This window comes from Somniosus microcephalus, unplaced genomic scaffold (assembly GCF_052327205.1).
Source record: "Somniosus microcephalus isolate GS21.2 unplaced genomic scaffold, FLI_Smic_1.0 unresolved_chr1, whole genome shotgun sequence".
In the NCBI taxonomy this organism is placed as follows: Eukaryota; Metazoa; Chordata; class Chondrichthyes; order Squaliformes; family Somniosidae; genus Somniosus; species Somniosus microcephalus.
Genome location: NW_028225179.1, coordinates 119,001,016 through 119,020,095, shown reverse-complemented (window position 1 = coordinate 119,020,095; position 19,080 = coordinate 119,001,016). Strand labels below are relative to the sequence as shown.

Below are 19,080 nucleotides of genomic sequence, written 5' to 3'. Positions count from 1 at the left end.
AACTTGCATTTATATAGTGCCTTTAACATAGTAACACGTCCCACGGCGCTTCACAGGAGCGTTATCAGACAAAATTTGACACTGAGCCACATAAGGGCAGCACGGTGGCATAGTGGTTAGCACTGTTGCCTCACAGCGCCAGAGACCCGGGTTCGAATCCAGCCTTGGGCGACTGTCTGTGTGGAGTTTGCACATTCTCTCCGTGTTTGTGTGGGTTTCCTCCGGGTGCTCCGGTTTCCTCCCACAGTCCAAAGATGTGCGGGTTAGGTTGATTTGGCTATGATAAATTGACCCTTAGTGTTAGGGGATTAAATACGTGGGGTTACGGGGATCGGGTGGGATATGTGTCGGTGCAGGCTCGATGGGCCGAAATGGCCTCTATCTGCACTGTGGGGTTTCTGTGATTCTGTGATAAGGAGATATTAGGACAGGTGACCCGAAAACTTGGTCATAAAGATAGGTTTTGAGGAGCATCTTAAAGGAGGAGAGAGAGGCGGAGAGATTTAGGGAGGGAATTCCGGAGCTTAGGGACACTGCAGCTGAAGGCACAGCCGCCAATGGTGGAGCGAAGGAAATTGGGGGTGTTCAAGAGGCCAAAATTGGCGGAGGGCAGAGATCTCGGAGGGTTGTAGAGTTGGAGGAGGTTACTGAGATAGGGAGGGGAGTGAGGCCTCAAACTCATTTGAATGGGGATTGAAACAGCTCTGGCATATATCACCGGGCCCATGAGTCATTGCAAAGGGAGAGAGGAGACCTTTATAACATCTGATAGTCTGTTGTCACACTGCTCGCAACCTTGGTGTCATATTTGACCCTGCAATGAGCTTCCGACCGCATATCCGCAGCATAACTAAGACCGCCTATCTCCCCCTCCATAACAGCACCTGTCTCCGGCCTTGCCTCAGCTCATCCGCTGCTGAAACCCTCATCCATGTCTTTGTTACCTCTAGACTTGACTATCCCAACGCAATCCCGGCCGGCCTCCCACGTTCTACCCTACGTAAACTTGAGGCCATCCAAAAACTCGGTTGCCCGTGTCCTAACTCGCACCAAGTCCCATTCGCCCGTCACCCTCTGTGCTCGCTGACCTACATTGACTCCCGGTTAAGCAACACCTCAATTTCAAAATTCTCGTCATTGTTTTCAAATCGCTCCATGGCCTCGCCCCTCCCTATCTCTGTAATCTCCTCCAGCCCCAGAACCCACCGAGATATCTGTGCTCCTCTAATTCTGCCCTCTTGAGCCTTGGGACGTTTTACTACGTTAAAGGCGCTATATAACTACAACTTCTTGTTGTTGTTGTTGTCATCTCTCAGCTTGTCACACCTGTCACTATTACTTGCCATCATGCCTTCCACCAACAGCAGGCTCAGCTATCTGTCTATGCTCGATCTTTTATTCATATCTTGTGAGCACATATTCAAGGGAATTGGTGGATTAGTTACAATTAAATCTAAAATATATACTGGGTTCAATTGGCAATTCACAATTATATCCCAGATGGGACAGTGTAGAGGGAGCTTTACTCTGTATCTAACCGATGCTGTACCTGCCCTGGGAGTGTTTGATGGGACAGTGTAGAGGGAGCTTTACTCTGTATCTAACCCGTGTTGTACCTGCCCTGGGAGTGTTTGATGGGACAGTGTAGAGGGAGCTTTACTCTGTACCTAACCGATGCTGTACCTGCCCTGGGAGTGTTTGATGGGGCAGTGTAGAGGGAGGTTTACTCTGTATCTAACCCGTGCTGTACCTGCCCTGGGAGTGTTTGATGGGACAGTGTAGAGGAAGCTTTACTCTGTATCTAACCCATGCTGTGCCTGCCCTGGGAGTGTTTGATGGGACAGTGTAGAGGGAGCTTTACTCTGTATCTAACCCGTGCTGCACCTGCCCTGGGAGTGTTTGATGGGACAGTGTAGAGGGAGCTTTACTCTGTATCTAACCCGTGCTGTACCTGTCCTGGGAGTGTTTGATGGGACAGTGTAGAGGGAGCTTTACTCTGTATCTAACCCGTGCTGTACCTGCCCTGGGAGTGTTTGATGGGACAGTGTAGAGGGAGCTTTACTCTGTATCTAACCCGTGCTGTACCTGCCCTGGGAGTGTTTGATGGGACAGTGTAGAGGGAGCTTTACTCTGTATCTAACCCGTGCTGTACCTGCCCTGGGGGTGTTTGATGGGACAGTGTAGAGGAAGCTTTACTCTGTATCTAACCCGTGCTGCACCTGCCCTGGGAGTGTTTGATGGGACAGTGTAGAGGGAGCTTTACTCTGTATCTAACCCATGCTGTACCTGCCCTGGGAGTGTTTGATGGGACAGTGTAGAGGGAGCGTTACTCTGTATCTAACCCATGCTGTACCTGCCCTGGGAGTGTTTGATGGGACAGTGTAGAGGGAGCTTTACTCTGTATCTAACCCGTGCTGTACCTGCCCTGGGAGTGTTTGATGGGACAGTGTAGAGGGAGCTTTACTCTGTATCTAACCCGTGCTGTACCTGCCCTGGGAGTGTTTGATGGGACAGTGTAGAGGGAGCTTTACTCTGTATCTAACCCGTGCTGTACCTGCCCTGGGAGTGTTTGATGGGACAGTGTAGAGGTAGCTTTACTCTGTATCTAACCGATGCTGTACCTGCCCTGGGAGTGTTTGATGGGGCAGTGTAGAGGGAGGTTTACTCTGTATCTAACCCGTGCTGTACCTGCCCTGGGAGTGTTTGATGGGACAGTGTAGAGGAAGCTTTACTCTGCATCTAACCCGTGCTGTACCTGCCCTGGGAGTGTTTGATGGGACAGTGTAGAGGGAGCTTTACTCTGTATCTAACCCGTGCTGTACCTGCCCTGGGGGTGTTTGATGGGACAGTGTAAAGGAAGCTTTACTCTGTATCTAACCCGTGCTGCACCTGCCCTGGGAGTGTTTGATGGGACAGTGTAGAGGGAGCTTTACTCTATATCTAACCCATGCTGTACCTGCCCTGGGAGTGTTTGATGGGACAGTGTAGAGGGAGCGTTACTCTGTATCTAACCCGTGCTGTACCTGCCCTGGGAGTGTTTGATGGGATAGTGTAGAGGGAGCTTTACTCTGTATCTAACCCATGCTGTACCTGCCCTGGGAGTGTTTGATGGGACAGTGTAGAGGGAGCTTTACTCTGTATCTAACCCGTGCTGTACCTGCCCTGGGAGTGTTTGATGGGACAGTGTAGAGGGAGCTTTACTCTGTATCTAACCTGTGCTGCACCTGCCCTGGGAGTATTTGATGGGACAGTGTAGAGGGAGCTTTACTCTGTATCTAACCTGTGCTGTACCTGCCCTGGGAGTGTTTGATGGGACAGTGTAGAGGGAGGTTTACTCTGTATCTAACCCGTGCTGTACCTGCCCTGGGAGTGTCTGATGGGACAGTGTAGAGGGAGCATTACTCTGTATCTAACCCGTGCTGTACCTGCCCTGGGAGTGTTTGATGGGACAGTGTAGAGGGAGCTTTACTCTGTATCTAACCCGTGCTATACCTGCCCTGGGAGTGTTTGATGGGACAGTGTAGAGGTAGCTTTACTCTGTATCTAACCCGTGCTGTCCCTGACCTGGGAGTGTTTGATGGGCCAGTGTAGAGGGAGCTTTACTCTGTATCTAACCCGTGCTGTACCTGCCCTGGGAGTGTTTGATGGGACAGTGTAGAGAGAGGCTTACTCTGTATCTAACCCATGCTGTACCTGACCTGGGAGTGTTTGATGGGACAGTGTAGAGGGAGCTTTACTCTGTATCTAACCCGTTCTGTACCTGCCCTGGGAGTGTTTGATGGGACAGTGTAGAGGGAGCTTTACTCTGTATCTAACCCATGCTGTACCTGACCTGGGAGTGTTTGATGGGCCAGTGTAGAGGGAGCTTTACTCTGTATCTAACCTGTGTTGCACCTGCCCTGGGAGTGTTTGATGGAACAGTGTAGAGGAAGTTTTACTCTGTATCTAACCCGTGTTGTACCTGACCTGGGAGTGTGTGATGGGACAGTGTCGAGGGAGCTTTACTCTGTATCTAACCCATGCTGTACCTGCCCTGGGAGTGTGTGATGGGACAGTGTCGAGGGAGCTTTACTCTGTATCTAACCTGTGCTGTACCTGCCCTGGGAGTGTGTGATGGGACAGTGTCGAGGGAGCTTTACTCTGTATCTAACCCGTGTTGTACCTGCCCTGGAAGTGTTTGATGGGACAGTGTAGAGGGAGATTTACTCTGTATCTAACCCATGTGGTACCTGTCCTGGGGGTGTTTGATGGGACAGTGTAGAGGGAGCTTTACTCTGTATCTAACCCGTGTTGCACCTGCCCTGGGAGTGTTTGATGGAACAGTGTAGAGGAAGTTTTACTCTGTATCTAACCCATGTTGTACCTGACCTGGGAGTGTTTGATGGGACAGTGTAGAGGGAGCTTTACTCTGTATCTAACCCGTGCTGTACCTGTCCTGGGAGTGTTTGATGGGACAGTGTAGAGGGAGCTTTACTCTGTATCTAAACCGTGCTGTACCTGTCCTGGGAGTGTTTGATGGGACAGTGTAGAGGGAGCTTTACTCTGTGTCTGTCCTGTGCTGTACCTGCCCTGGGAGTGTTTGATGGGGCAGTGTAGAGGGAGCTTTACTCTGTATCTAAACCGTGCTGTACCTGTCCTGGGAGTGTTTGATGGGACAGTGTAGAGGGAGCTTTACTCTGTGTCTATCCTGTGCTGTACCTGCCCTGGGAGTGTTTGATGGGGCAGTGTTACGGGAGCTCTGGCCCCCTCCTCTCTCAGGCCACATATTCCCCTCAATCTCCAGAGAAACCCCTTTTGAACGTGTACCTACAGGTTTGACTCTCTTCCGCCTTTCCTGACCCTCCTTCTGTTCTGCAGGTTCACCCGTTACTGCTTCGGGAACGAAGGCACGAGCCTTCCTCGAGGAATAAGCTGCTTCGCCGGACAGTCAGTGTGCCAGTGGAAGGGAGGCACGCCGATCACGGTAAGGAGCTCACCACGTGGCACTTGTGTTCTGACCCTCTCCTTCCCATCCTCCTGACGTTGCTGACTCTCACTTTGCTGGTGGTGGGGAGGAGGTGGGAACGGTGTTGGGCGAGGGGACACTGGATTGGGGCATGGGTTCCGCCTCGGTGGTCCTTCTTGACGTGCCGACCCAGACCACAAAAGCCGCGATTGGTCCCGATCGCCGTCATACCCATGCCGGGATTAACAGGCGGTTTCAGTGCCAGCGTCAAATCAACGTCCGACGGCAATTCTGGAGTGGGTGCCGGCACTTGGTTGAACCAGAGAAATTCATGCCCAGTCCTATCTTTCCACTTACATCCGTATAGTGCCCTCTGCGAGGAATGGTCGGGCAGTGATTGGAAGCTGCCATCCTTGGCTTATTGTTACTTTTTCCCCCCTTTCCCTGACTCAGTGGTGCCCCTGGCCAATTGTCACATGGCCAGTGCCACCTTAACCAAAATCAGCCGACTCCGTCCCAACCTGGATTCTGGTCTGCATGGTTCAGCTCCACTACGGATGGGGCATTTAACTGCCTCTTAACTAGGGGCTGACTGACGAATTTGGCTCTTGCCCCTCTGCATGTCTGACCCCACCGCACCCCCCCCCCCAATCCCACCATGCCTGGCACTGTGCCACGGGACAGGGGCAGAGCGGGCGTGAGAGTGAGTTACGGGAAGGGTTCCAAGGCCCGTGGAGCCGTACCCCAGGTGTGAGCCGGCACCCTTGGGAGAGTCGTAGAGATGCGAGGAATAATTGCTGAATGGTGTGGACAATGCAGATGCAAGCAGACTTGGAGAGGCGAAACTAATATTAGGATGTTTCAAATGGGATTTTATGGTTGTAATTCTCTCTTGAATATATCTGTTCATCAACACCCTGATCACACAGAGATTTATTGACAAAGAATGGTTGATATTTGGCTTGGGTTACGAGTCACATGTGCCGTGGATAGCTACGCATCCAGAGACAAGTCGCACAGTGATTTGGTTTAAGCTGTTGTCTGTTTGGCTGGGTTTTTTTAATTAATTATCAGGATGTGGGCATCGCTGGCAAGGCTGGCATTTATTGCCCATCCCTCGTTGCCCTCGAGAAGGTGGTGGTGAGCCGCCTTCTTGAACCGCTGCAGTCCGTGGGGTGAAGGTGCTCCCACAGTGCTGTGAGGGAGGGAGTTCCAGGATTTTGACCCAGCGACGATGAAGGAACAGTTGATATACATCCAAGTCAGGAAGGTGTGTGACTTGGAGGGGAACTTAGAGGTGATGGTGTTCCCATGCGCCTGCTGCCCTTGTCTGTCGAAATCTCGACTCCGAGAAAGACTCTAACACACAAGCAGTACCATCAGATTGTTAGTTTATTTTACTTGCACACAAGGGGAGAGTGCCTAGTCAAGGGCTAGGCTAGCAACTCTGAAAATCATCAGTATTCGCAGCATATTTATACACTTAAGTAAACAAGTTCCATAGAAATCACGTGTAACGGTTCCTTCTTAATGCGGTTTTGTAATAGTACAGCTTCCTCAGCAATGTTATTCTTATCTAATTAAACACTTTAACAGTGTTATCCAAGCAACACTCGTCTTTGCCTAGTAACAACTACCATCTCCTTATAGGGACTAGCCTTTTCTCGACCCTTACCCATTGTTGTGCCTGGTTTCGGTTATCACATCCTTATTGTGGCTACAACTGCTGACAGCTTGTTTGGTATTAGCTGCTGAAGTAAGCTCTAATTCTAAGTTGACCGAATATAATATCCCAGCAAGCCTTGCAATCTATAGTTGCCCCTTTTTCTATATTTCCACATTCCCCCCTTTTGTCCTTACAAGGACAATAACTTTAGTCTAACTGAATTTTACAGAGTCTTTCCATCTCCATGGTTTCTGCCTTCTCTGAGGTTTCTGGGGTTGTTGCTATCATCATAGTGGCCGCCCCCTCCGGTACGGCTGCAGCCCCTAGTCGCGCACAGCAGCATTTTATCAGGACAAATACCAAATATGGGGCAAAGATAATGATCAGGAATATGATCAGCCCTTGTACTAAGGACTGACCTATAGGCCCCAACCATCTGCCTGCCCAATCAAATATGTCCCAAGAACCTGTTTTTTTAAAACTTTTCAACTTCTTTCCGGATGTGGTCCACTAAGTCACCTATTTCCTCAGAACTGTCAGGAATGTATGTGCAACACTCAGATCCTATCAGAGCACATGTTCCACCCTTCTCTGCTAGCAGATAGTCTAGAGCCATTCTATTCTGTAGGGCAACTGTGCGTATTGCCACCATCTCAGTGTTGATTTTACTCAGTGACTCAGCCGTGTCATTGGCTACTTCCTCAAGAATCGAGGCTACAAGCCGAATTTCTTTTATTGCCGCTCCATACCCGGGGAATAGGATAGCGAAGAACCGTTCTGTTTCTGTAATAGCTCTTTTGGATCGATAATGGTGATGATTCGCTAGAGAGGGCAAGTGATGAATGTATGGCACCACATATGCCAGGTAACATGATCCTGTCCAGCCCCTTGGCAACCAGGGGTATGCCTTGTGGCCACAAATAAAGTATGTCCCATTGTACAAGGTGGTTTTATCAACATCAAACCCTGCGGATACCAGGGAGTAGTTGAAAGTACCTGTCTGGTTGGTGTACGGGACTTTGTGTACAACCATAATACTGAGAGGACGTAGAAAGGGGGAACCCGTCAGCAGTACCAGTTACTGTAAAATTATACTCGCACCAACTAGTGCCTACGAATATTCCCCCAGCCAAGTTCCTTACGAAACATATTGCCCCCGGTAGCCTTCCCATACCTGTGGCCTTGGTGAGGGTGAGGAAGGGAGGCTGTTGGGAGCGGTCATACCTTGGTTGGTACCACCCTTCGAAGGTGTTCAGATAATATCCCCCCGCTTCTCATGGCTCTGCAGATATGAGGTAAAATGACAAACTAGAGGATGCCTCTCTCTTCCCGTCTGTTACCACAGACGCAACTCTTATCATCCTGGGGGATTGGCGTGTGCCGCTCTACTATTATATACCATTCTGCTACTTCTGACAGATTAAGTGGGACAGGTCTAAGAGGAATCCCTCCCTTAGAGTGGATAGGGATTTGGGTACATACCCAACAACCTCCTTCCTTATTGTTTTCCGTAGCGTATTTGTGGGACATATACAAGAAGGTGTTTACATGCAATCCGGGCATTACAGGTATTATAAGTGTCACAAGGAAACATAGTCCTAATGTCCATTTCCATTTACTGATGGGGTTGGCGATTCCTTTTCCTTGTGTTCTGGAGCTCTTTTGCAGTGCGAGGCGTGGCTCCATGTTGGGCTCTCTTTCACCTTTACAGTAGTATTGGTGGTTAATATGATCTGGAACGGACCCTCAAATCTTGGGTGAAGGCTACTCTTTCTCTTGAACACCTTTACGTAAACGAACTCGCCAGGCTCCAAGCTATGGCATCTTCCTTCGGCAGGGTCAACTTGGGCTTCTTTTACCTGCGAATGGAAACTAGAAATACATTTTGTTAGAGCAATGCAATAGTTTAGCATATTTTCTTCCATTTTGTGAATGTCCATTTGTTTAGCAGTAAACGGTGCAGAAAAAGGCAAACGTTGGGGACGTCCCATGATGATTTCATGTGGTGATAATCCTGTTGTTCTATTTGTTGCTGACCACATTACCATCAATGCCAGGGGTAACAGTTCGACCCATTTGAATCCAGTCTCATCACATAACTTAGCTAACTTATTTTTCAACATTCCATTATATCGCTCCACCAGCCTGGCTGACTGTGGGTGATAGCTGCAGTGAAAATGCTGATTGATTTGCAAAACCTTACACATCTCTCGCATAATTGTCCCAGTGAAATGTGACCCATTGTCACTCGAGAGTTGTACAGGTATACCGAATTGTGGTACAATTTCCTTTAACAAATGTTTAGCGACGGTAACAGCGTCATTCTTTTTACATGGAAAAGCTTCAATCCATTTAGAAAACACATCTATAATAACCAATACATACTTAAAACCCATACATGCGGGTAATTCAATAAAATCCATTTGCAAATTTACAAAAGGTCCTGTTGGATTTGGGTGGGAGGCAGACTGTACTTTCTCCGTTTTTCCCGGATCCATCGTCTGACAGGTAGTACACTTTTCACTAATTTGTTTTGCAATTGCCGAAATACCCGGTGCGTACCATGTCTGTGCGATATAGTCTGCCATCCCCCCTTTGCCCGCATGTGTGAAAGTATGAACACAGCGGGCAATCCATGGGAGCAAAGATCTGGGCGCCACCACGCGGCCGTCATGGTGAACCCACACTCCCTCAGGTGTTTTATCACATTGATCTTGTGCCCAGGCTAACACCTCCTCAGCACTGGCCTGTGACTGAAAGGCCAATACATCATCAATTGTGGGCGGCAAATCAACGGGTTTTGTGCGTCTAAGCACATAGGCGGACACCTGTATGCCTGTGTCTGACATTCTAAACATAGACTCCTTTAACCATGCTTTAATCAATACTTCCCCATCCAAAATACTTGGTTCATGGCAAAGGACAATTGTTTTTAACTGTTCCAGAGCCTTTTCTAATTCTAATCTTGGGTCTGGAAGCCCATCCACCATAGTTCTTAATTCACTTGGGGTCCAAGGTCGGTGGACCGCCACTGATGGCCCTCCCGCTTGTTGGGTATTCGGAAAATATCTGAGCGGGAACATTCCAGGTAGGCCAGGATCTGATGTCAGTATGGCCACTATTGGAGTTACTGACCCAGTTGCCTGGCCGTCATGTCCCGCCGCTCCCTGTCCTTCCAATTCCTGTCTTTGTTGTCCTAGTGACTGTGCTTGTTTTTTTCTGCTGCTGTTGTTGCCTCAGACGTTCCTGAGCCCTAGTATTATTTGCGGGTGCGCCTGACCCACCTACTTGTGCTGCGGCGCCGTGACCATCCCCATTAGTGTTGTTGCCTGGTTGTTGAACCGGGGCAGGAGGTTTGTTTACTGGACCCTGATTTTGCCCACCTGGATTTTGGACTGGTTGGGGTAGGTATGTTGGCGGTGGATAGGGATTATATATTTCTTCCTCTACTTCTTCCTCCTCCTCGTCAGTCCAACGAGGGGCAGTTGGTCTATTTCTTCATGTCCCCCTTAATATCATTTGTTTATGAATTCCTACATCCCCTTTACCTTCCTCGACTTGCTTTTTCTATCTACGGCCTGCATTACCATCCTCGATACTTCGCTCACGTCTTTTCTCAGCTTCTTGTTTCCAGTCCCCAAACGCTGACCAGTTCACCTTCTTCTTACCACTCCTTCCTGGGTCCCTATTTAAAAGGCACTCCTCGAGACACGTTATCCTGTCGAGGTTAAATGTACCATCTGGTGGAAATGGCCTATTTCCCTTTTTGGTCCATTTTACCCATTTTGGTAAGTCATTTATTGATGTCTGACCACAATTCTGGAGCATATAACAGGCTGGTGTGCCTTTTTCTGGTATTTTACTTGCTCTGGCACCCATTCTTAATGGTTGAGGTTATCACAGGTATTCGGTATCACAATCCTTCCGTTCCAACCGAGTTCTCTACGCCCACTTCACCTGGCCGTCACGTGACCCATTTGGGCTCTTAATTCGGGCTCAGTCTGGGTGTGTGAGATATTGTTGGACACGGACCACGGGTGTGTCGATCAACCGATCACTGTTTACTCTCCACCAATTTAAGTGTTTCTGAGACACAACCTCCCTTATTGAGTTCCCTGTTATGTCTTCCTACGAGCTCACAGACAATTGACGCACAAAAATACGTACATAATATTACGAAGATAATAAAAATCGTGAAAACCCAAAGGGGTATACAGATCATAATCCTTATGCTCTAACTAAACATATAGTCAATTCTCAGTCTGCGTTGTACGCCCCTACAGACTGAGTCCTTAACTTGGTTATTTAATAATTCTAAGATCCTATCCAACAAGGATCACGTCCCTTTTTATTTCTCCCTATCACACAAGGGTAATTGTTCCCATCACACAAGAAACAGGGACCTTTTTTATTCTAAGATCCTATCCAACAAGGATCGGTCCGATCACACACGGACTCTGTCCCTTCTCACCTTTACCCTATCACACAAGGGTACTTATCCTATCACACAAGGATAATTGTTTCTATCACACAAGAAACAGGGACCTTCTTAACCTGACGACATCTTTCTTACCTTCCCCTTATACAATCTGCCCGGCCTGTTTCAGGGTTCAAGTTTTCGGAATCTGTCTCCTCTTTACCGTCAAGCTGAAAGGGGAAGTGATTACAAAAATTTCAACTCAACCCTGAAATGAGTCTTACAGATCGCAGTACTTCCGCCAAGACAAACAGACTACACTCGCGCACCGTCCAAGGAAGGGCCCCTTTAGTGACTAAAATATCACCGATAACTAGCCAGTTAGGGTCCTTCCTTAGAGAGTCACCGTGTTTTTGTCCATTTACTCACCGGCAAGTAGTAAGCGATCTCGGTGGAACCTCCAAGTAATACTGTCGAAATCTCGACTCCGAGAAAGACTCTAACACACAAGCAGTACCGTCAGATTGTTAGTTTATTTTACTTGCACACAAGGGGAGAGTGCCTAGTCAAGGGCAGTGCTGTGAGGGAGGGAGTTCCAGGATTTTGACCCAGCGACGATGAAGGAACAGTTGATATACGTCCAAGTCAGGAAGGTGTGTGACTTGGAGGGGAACTTGGAGGTGGTGGTGTTCCTATGCGCCTGCTGCCCTTGTCCTTCTAGGTGGAAGAGGTCGCGGATTTGGGAGGTGCTGCCGAGGAAGACTTGGCGAGTTGCTGCAGTGCATCTTGTAGATGGTACACACTGCAGCCACGGTACGCCGGTGGTGGAGGGAGTGACTGTTTGAGGTGGTGGATGGGGTGCCAATCAAGCGGGCTGCTTCGTCCTGGATGCTTGGAGCAATGCAGTTGTTGAGGATATCTGATCAACACCCTATTCACACCATGATTTAATCAAAAATGTTGGTCAATGTTTGATTCATGTTTAGATCAGTTCAGATGCTCAAACTTGTGTTCAACGGCATCAAACTTATACAATGGGGTAGAGTTTCAACTTGGAGCTCGGGCGTGGAACTAGCATTGCAGATCAGCCGTCCGCTGTAGACACCACCTGAATTTCAATTCACAGAATCACAATGGGCGGCAGTTTCACTCCTGTACAACAAAATGAAAATTGAACTCCAGTGGTTAATTTTCAAAACCATTTTAAGGTGTCATTTTAAAATTCTCATCCTTGTTTTCAAACCCCTCCAAGCCTCGCCCCTCCCTATCTCTGTAACCTCCTCCAGCCCGACAACCCTCCGAGATCTCTGCGCTGCTCCAATTCTGGCCTCTTGCGCATCCCCCGATGTTCTTCGCCCCACCATCGGTGGCCGTGCCTTCAGCTGTCTTGGCCCTAAGCTCTGGAATTCCCTCCCTAAACCTCTCCGCCTCTCTGCCTCTCCCTACTCCCTTAAGACGCTCCTCAAAACCCATCTCTTGGACCAAGCATTTGGTCACCTCTCCTAAAATCTCCTTCTGTGACCTCGGTGTCAAATTTTGTTTGACAGTCGCTCCTGTGAAGCGCCTTGGGTCGTTTTACGATGTTAAAGGCACCATATAAATGCAGCAGTTGTTGTTATCTCGTGTGGCTGACCCGGTTGTGAATAATGATGAACTCCCTCAGCTACCCAGAGGAAAAGAGTGCTAGCACTGAAGGAAATGTTTTATTTTTAAATTATTGATATCGCGCAACAGATGTTAAGAGTAAAAAAAGGTCAAATGCAGAATTCTTGGCCTGAATTTCCCAATCGATGATATTTTAATGCCAGAGTCAATAAGCAAAAAGCACAAAGAGAACTTACATTTTACAGTGCCTTTCACGGCCTGTTTGTGCACAGCAAGGCCCCTCAAACAGTAATGAGATAAAGACGAGGTAATCTGTTTTAGTGATGTTGGTTGAGGGAGTATGAGCAGCTAGGGGTCAAATTAAAAAACAGAACCTCAAGGGTAATAATCTCTGGATTATTACCTGAGCCACGAGCGAATTTGGCTAGGACAAATAATCAAATCAAATCAAATCAAATCAACTTTTATTGTCATTGTTAGTGCACAAGTGCAGTACAACGAAATGTAGGCTTGCAGCTCCCGAGAGTGTACAATTTGGATTAGGACACTTAAACATTTCAACATACATTTGTACATATATATTAGCATAAATATGATCATAATAAAGTGAATAAAGTGCATCGGCAGATGTGCAGGCTTTAGTGTTTATTTGTGGAGTTCAGTAGGATGACAGCCCTAGGAAAGAAGCTGTTCCTAAATCTGGTCGTACGGGTGCGAATGCATCTGTAGCGTCTTCCAGATGGTAGGAGGGCGAACAGACTGTGGCTGGGGTGGGTAGGGTCTTTGATGATGGTCCGTGCCCTCCGTAGGCAGCGTTTCTGATATATATGTTCTATGGTCGGTAGCCGGGTGCCGGTAATGCGTTGGGCAGTTTTGACTACCCGCTGCAGGGCTTTCCGGTCATGGGAGCGACAGCCGCCGTACCACACCGTGACACAGTTTGTCAGGATGCTCTCTATAGTGCAGCGGTAGAAGTTAGAGAGGATCGGGGGTGACAGATTACATCCCTTCAGCCTCCTCAAGAAATATAGGCGCTGCTGGGCCTTCTTCACCAGAGAGGAGGTGTTGAGGGACCAGGAGAGGTCTTCCGTGATGTGGACTCCGAGGAACTTAAAGCTGGCCACCCTTTCCACCTCCGCCCCATTGATGTGGATGGGGGTGTGACTGCCGCCTTTGGACTTCCTGAAGTCCACGATTATTTCCTTTGTTTTCTTGGTGTTAAGGGCCAGGTTGTTGTCGGCGCACCACTTCACGAGATGCTGGACCTCCTCCCTGTAGGCTGACTCATCATTGTTGGTGATCTGGCCTACTACCGTGGTGTCATCTGCAAACTTGATGATGGTGTTGGAACCATTAACAGCCACACAGTCGTGGGTGAAGAGGGAGTAGAGGAGGGGGCTCAGCACACATCCTTGTGGGGCCCCCGTGTTCAGGGTCACGGGGGGGGAGGTGTGGTTGCCTAATTTGACAGACTGGGGTCTGTTTGTTAGGAAGTCCAGGGTCCAGTTGCAGAGGGAAGTGTTCAGGCCAAGAGTTTGGAGTTTGGTGGCCAGCTTATTGGGGACGATAGTGTTGAATGCTGAGCTGTAGTCTATAAACAACATTCTGACGTAGGTCTCCTTACCATCTAGGTGATTCAGTGCCGAGTGTAGAGCAGTAGTGATTGCATCCTCTGTTGATCTGTTTGCCCGATAGGCAAACTGGTGTTGGTCGAGGGAGGCAGGAACACTGGCTTCGATGTGGGCTAAGACCAGTCTCTCGAAACACTTCATTATGATGGGTGTGAGTGCGACAGGTCGATAGTCGTTCAGACACGTCATAAAATTAGAGAGTTAAATGCGTGGCTCAAAGACTGGTGTGGGAGAAATGGGTTTTGCTTCCTGGGACACTGGCACCAGTACTGGGGCAGGAGGGAGCTGTTCCATTGGGACGGGCTTCACTTGGCCAGTGCTGGGACTAGAGTCCTGGCGGATCATATAACTAGGGCTGTAGAGAGGGCTTTAAACTAACTAGTGGGGGGGAGGTTCCTAGAGAGCAAATAATAAAAATGACAACAGAGAAGGTCATAGACTTAGGTAGCAGTGGGGAAATTAAAAACCAGAGTGTGTCAGGAAGGGGCAGAAGGTATGGAGTAAAAGGTAAAGTAATAAAAAGGGCAAAAGCAGGAACTAAGTGTCACAAAACATATTTGAAAGTTCTCTATCTGAATGCACGTAGCATTCGTAACAAAATAGACGAGTTAATGGCACAAATAACTACATATGGGTATGATCTTGTGGCCATTACAGAAACATGGCTGCAGGGAGACAATGCCTGGGAATTAAACATACCAGGTTATTTAACGATCAGGAAGGACAGGCAGGAAGGAAGGGGAGGTGGGGTGGCTATGTTAATAAAGGAAGGAATCACTGTAATACAGAGAAATGATATTGGGTCAAAAGATCAGGATAATGAAACAGTTTGGGTGGAGGTAAGGAATAATAAGGGGAAAAAAACACGAGTGGGCGTAGTCTATAGGCCTCCGAACAGTTGCAACTCTGTTGGACGGAGTATCAATCAGGAAATAGTTGAGGCTTGTAATAAGGGAACATCTATAATTATGGGGGATTTTAACTATCATATTATTTGGACAAATCAAATTGGGCAGGGCTGCTTTGAGGATGAGTTCATTGAGTGTATTAGGGATGGGTTTCTTGAGCAGTATGTAACTGAACCGATCAGGGGGCAAGCAACCTTAGATCTGGTCCTGTGTAACGAGACAGGATTAATTAAAAATGTCCTAGTAAAGGATCCCCTTGGAATGAGTGACCATAACATGGTTGAATTCCATATTCAATTAGAGGGTGAGAAGGTTGGATCTCAAACAAGTGTGCTAAGCTTGAATAAAGGAGACTATGAAGGTATGACAGCGGAATTGAGCAGAGTGGATTGGGAAAATAGATTAAAGTGTAAGACAATACATGATCAGTGGTGTACATTTAAGGAGTTATTTTACAACTTCCAAAAAATATATATTCCACTGAGAAGAAAAGGGTGTAAAAGAAAAGACAGCCATCCGTGGCTAAGTAAAGAAATTAAGGATAGTATTCGACTAAAAACAAGGGCATATAAGGTAGCCAAATCTAGTGGGAGGATAGAGGATTGGGAAAACTTTAAAAGATAGCAAAAAGTAACAAAAAGATTGATTAAGAAAGGGAAGATAGATTATGAAAGTAAATTAGCAAAAAATATAAAAACAGATAGTAAGAGTTTTTATAGTTATATAAAAAGAAAAAGGGTGGCTAAAGTAAATGTTGGTCCCTTAGAGGATGAGACCGGGAAATTAATGGTGGGAAATATGGAGATGGCAAAAACACTGAATGAATATTTTGTATCAGTCTTTACAGTAGAAGACATTAAGAATATCCCAACACTGGGCAAACAGGGGGCTATAGGGGGGGAGGAGCTAAACACGATCAAAATCACTAAGGAAGTGGTACTCGGTAAAATAATGGGACTCAAGGCAGATAAATCACCTGGACCTGATGGCTTACATCCTAGGGTCTTGAGGGAAGTGGCGGTAGGGATTGTGGATGCATTGGTAATAATTTTCCAAAACTCCCTGGAATCAGCAAAGGTCCTGGCAGACTGGAAAACTGCTAATGTAACGCCCTTATTTAAAAAGGGCAGTGGACAGAAGGCTGGAAACTATAGACCGGTTAGCCTAACATCTGTGGTAGGTAAAATTTTGGAGTCCATTATTAAGGAGACAGTAACAGGACATTTGGATAATCATAATTTAATAGGACAAAGTCAGTATGGTTTTATGAAGGGGAAGTCATGTTTGACAAATTTGCTGGAGTTCTTTGAGGAAGTAACATATAGGGTGGATAAAGGGGAACCAGTGGACGTAGTGTATTTAGACTTCCAAAAGGCATTTGACAAGGTGCCACACAAAAGATTATTGCTTAAGATAAAAAATCACGGGATTGGGGGTAATATTCTGGCATGGATAGAGGATTGGCTATCTAACAGAAAGCAGAGAGTTGGGATAAATGGTTCATTCTCGGACTGGCAATCAGTAACTAGTGGTGTTCCACAGGGGTCAGTGCTGGGTCCCCAACTCTTTACAATCTATATTAACGATTTGGAGGAGGGGACCGAGTGTAACATATCAAAGTTTGCAGATGATACTAAGATGGGAGGGAAAGTAGTGAATGAGGAGGACATAAAAAACCTGCAAGGGGACATAGACAGGCTAAGTAAGTGGGCAGAGATTTGGCAGATGGAATACAATACTGGAAAGTGTGAGGTTATGCACTTTGGCAGGAAAAATCGTAGAGCAAGTTATTATCTTCATGGCAAGAAACTGGAAAGTACTGAAGTACAAAGGGATCTGGGGGTCCTGGTGTACGAAACTCAAAAGGTTAGTATGCAGGTGCAGCAAGTGATTAAGAAGGCCAATGGAATGTTGGCTTTCATTGCTAGGGGGATAGAATATAAAAATAGGGAGGTATTGCTTCAGTTGTACAAGGTATTGGTGAGACCGCACCTGGAATACTGCATACAGTTTTGGTATCCATACTTAAGAAAAGACATACTTGCTCTCGAGTCAGTACAAAGAAGGTTCACTCGGTTAATCCCGGGGATGAGGGGATGGACATATGAGGAGAGGTTGAGTAGATTGGGAGTCTACTCATTGGAGCTCAGAAGAATGAGAGGCGATCTTATTGAAACATATAAGATTGTGAAGGGGTTGGATCGGGTGGATGCGGGGAGGATGTTCCCGATGATGGGTGAAACTAGAACTAGGGGGCATAGTCTTAGAATAAGGGGCTGCTCTTTCAAAACTGAGATGAGGAGGAACTACTTCACTCAGAGGGTGGTAGGTCCATGGAATATGCTGCCCCAAAAAGCTGTAGAAGCTACATCATTACATAAATTTAAAACTGAAATAGACAGTTTCCTAGAAGTAAAGGGAATTAAGGGTTACGGGGAGCGGGCAGGAATTTGGACATGAGTCTAGGTTCGGATCGGTCATGGCCCTGTGGGTAGCGGAGCGGGCCCAGGGGCCGTGTAGCCTGATCCTGCTCCTATTTCGTGTGTCTAATTCTGTTAGATTCAGGAGATGGTTCTGTGATAGTAGATTGGCGGTTAGGATCAGATCAGCCATGATCTTATTGAATGGCGGAGCAGGCTCGAGGGGCCGATTGGCCTACTCCTGCTCCTATTTCTTATGTTCTTATGTTCTAAATATTGAGCAGAACTCCCCTGTTCTTCTTCGAAATAGTGGCCGCGGGATCTTTTACGGCCACCTGTGAAGGCAGACGGGGCCTCGATTTAACGTCTCATCCGAAAGACGGCCCCTCCGACAGTGCAGCACTCCCTCAGCACTGCCAGTGGGAGCGTCGGCCTGGATATTTTTGTGCTCAAGTCTCTGGAGTGGGGGCTCGAACCCACCACCTTCTGACTCAGAGGCGAGAGCTTGCCGCCCACTGAGCCAGGATTGAGCTCGCGGCAGTACAAAAACAGCGCTGATCGGAAAATCTAGGCCAGACTGTGTTCAGTGGTTGTGGCGAGCCTGTCCCAGACAGACAACCCACACCCGCCCCAACCTCCCCCACCCCACTGGGAAATTCCACACCTCCCCAGCCCCCCTGGATCTTCCATCAATTAAAATGAATGGTGAGAAAAATCACAAAGTCTGGCGGGCCCGGCCTGCGGCTGAATGCTGGAGCAGAGCGGGGAAAATCGGTCTCCAGCATTAGCGCAAACGTGGGCGACAGCGAATCAGCCGCCCGTATTACACCGCGTCCTGCTGATTTCAACGGAAAAGAAAAATCGGGCGGGGCGTAAAACGGGATCCCGATGCGCCATCGCCCCTTTTGTAGAGGGACCTGGGTGTCCTTGTACACCAGTCACTGAAAGCAAACAGGCAGGTGCAGCAAGCAGTTAGGAAGGCAAATGGTATGTTGGCCTTTATTGCAAGAGGATTTGAGTACAGGAGCAAGGATGTCTTACTACAGTTACACAGGGTCTTGGTGAGACCACACCTGGAGTACTGTGTGCAGTTTTGGTCTCCTTACCTAAGAAAGGATATACTTGCCATAGAGGGAGTGCAGCGAATGTTCACCAGACTGATTCCTGGGATGGCAGGACTGCCGTATGAGGAGAGATTGGGTCGACTAGGCCTGTATTCACTAGAGTTTAGAAGAATGAGAGGGGATCTCATTGAAACGTATAAAATTCTGACTGGGCTCGACAGACTGGATGCAGGGAGGATGTTTCCCCTGGCTGGGGGGTCGAGAACGAGGGGTCACAGTCTCAGGATACGGGGCAGGACATTTAGGACTGAGATGAGGAGAAATTTCTTCACTCAGAGGGTGGTGAACCTGTGGAATTCTCTACCACAGAAGGCTGTGGAGGCCAAGTCACTGAATATATTTAAGAAGGAGACAGATAGATTTC

The 19,080-nt window shown here is 47.7% G+C and overlaps 1 protein-coding gene across 2 annotated transcripts in view; it reads left to right on the top strand.

Annotated features, from left to right (window-relative positions):
• The window catches only part of LOC147095740 (ras/Rap GTPase-activating protein SynGAP-like), a 756,836-nt gene that overhangs the window by 33,241 nt on the left and 704,515 nt on the right, over window positions 1-19,080 (top strand). For both annotated transcript variants that reach the window (XM_085974793.1, XM_085974794.1), the window contains one exon: window positions 4,858-4,963. In XM_085974793.1, the coding sequence (XP_085830919.1) occupies window positions 4,858-4,963 (106 nt within the window). The remainder of the gene's footprint in view (window positions 1-4,857; window positions 4,964-19,080) is intronic.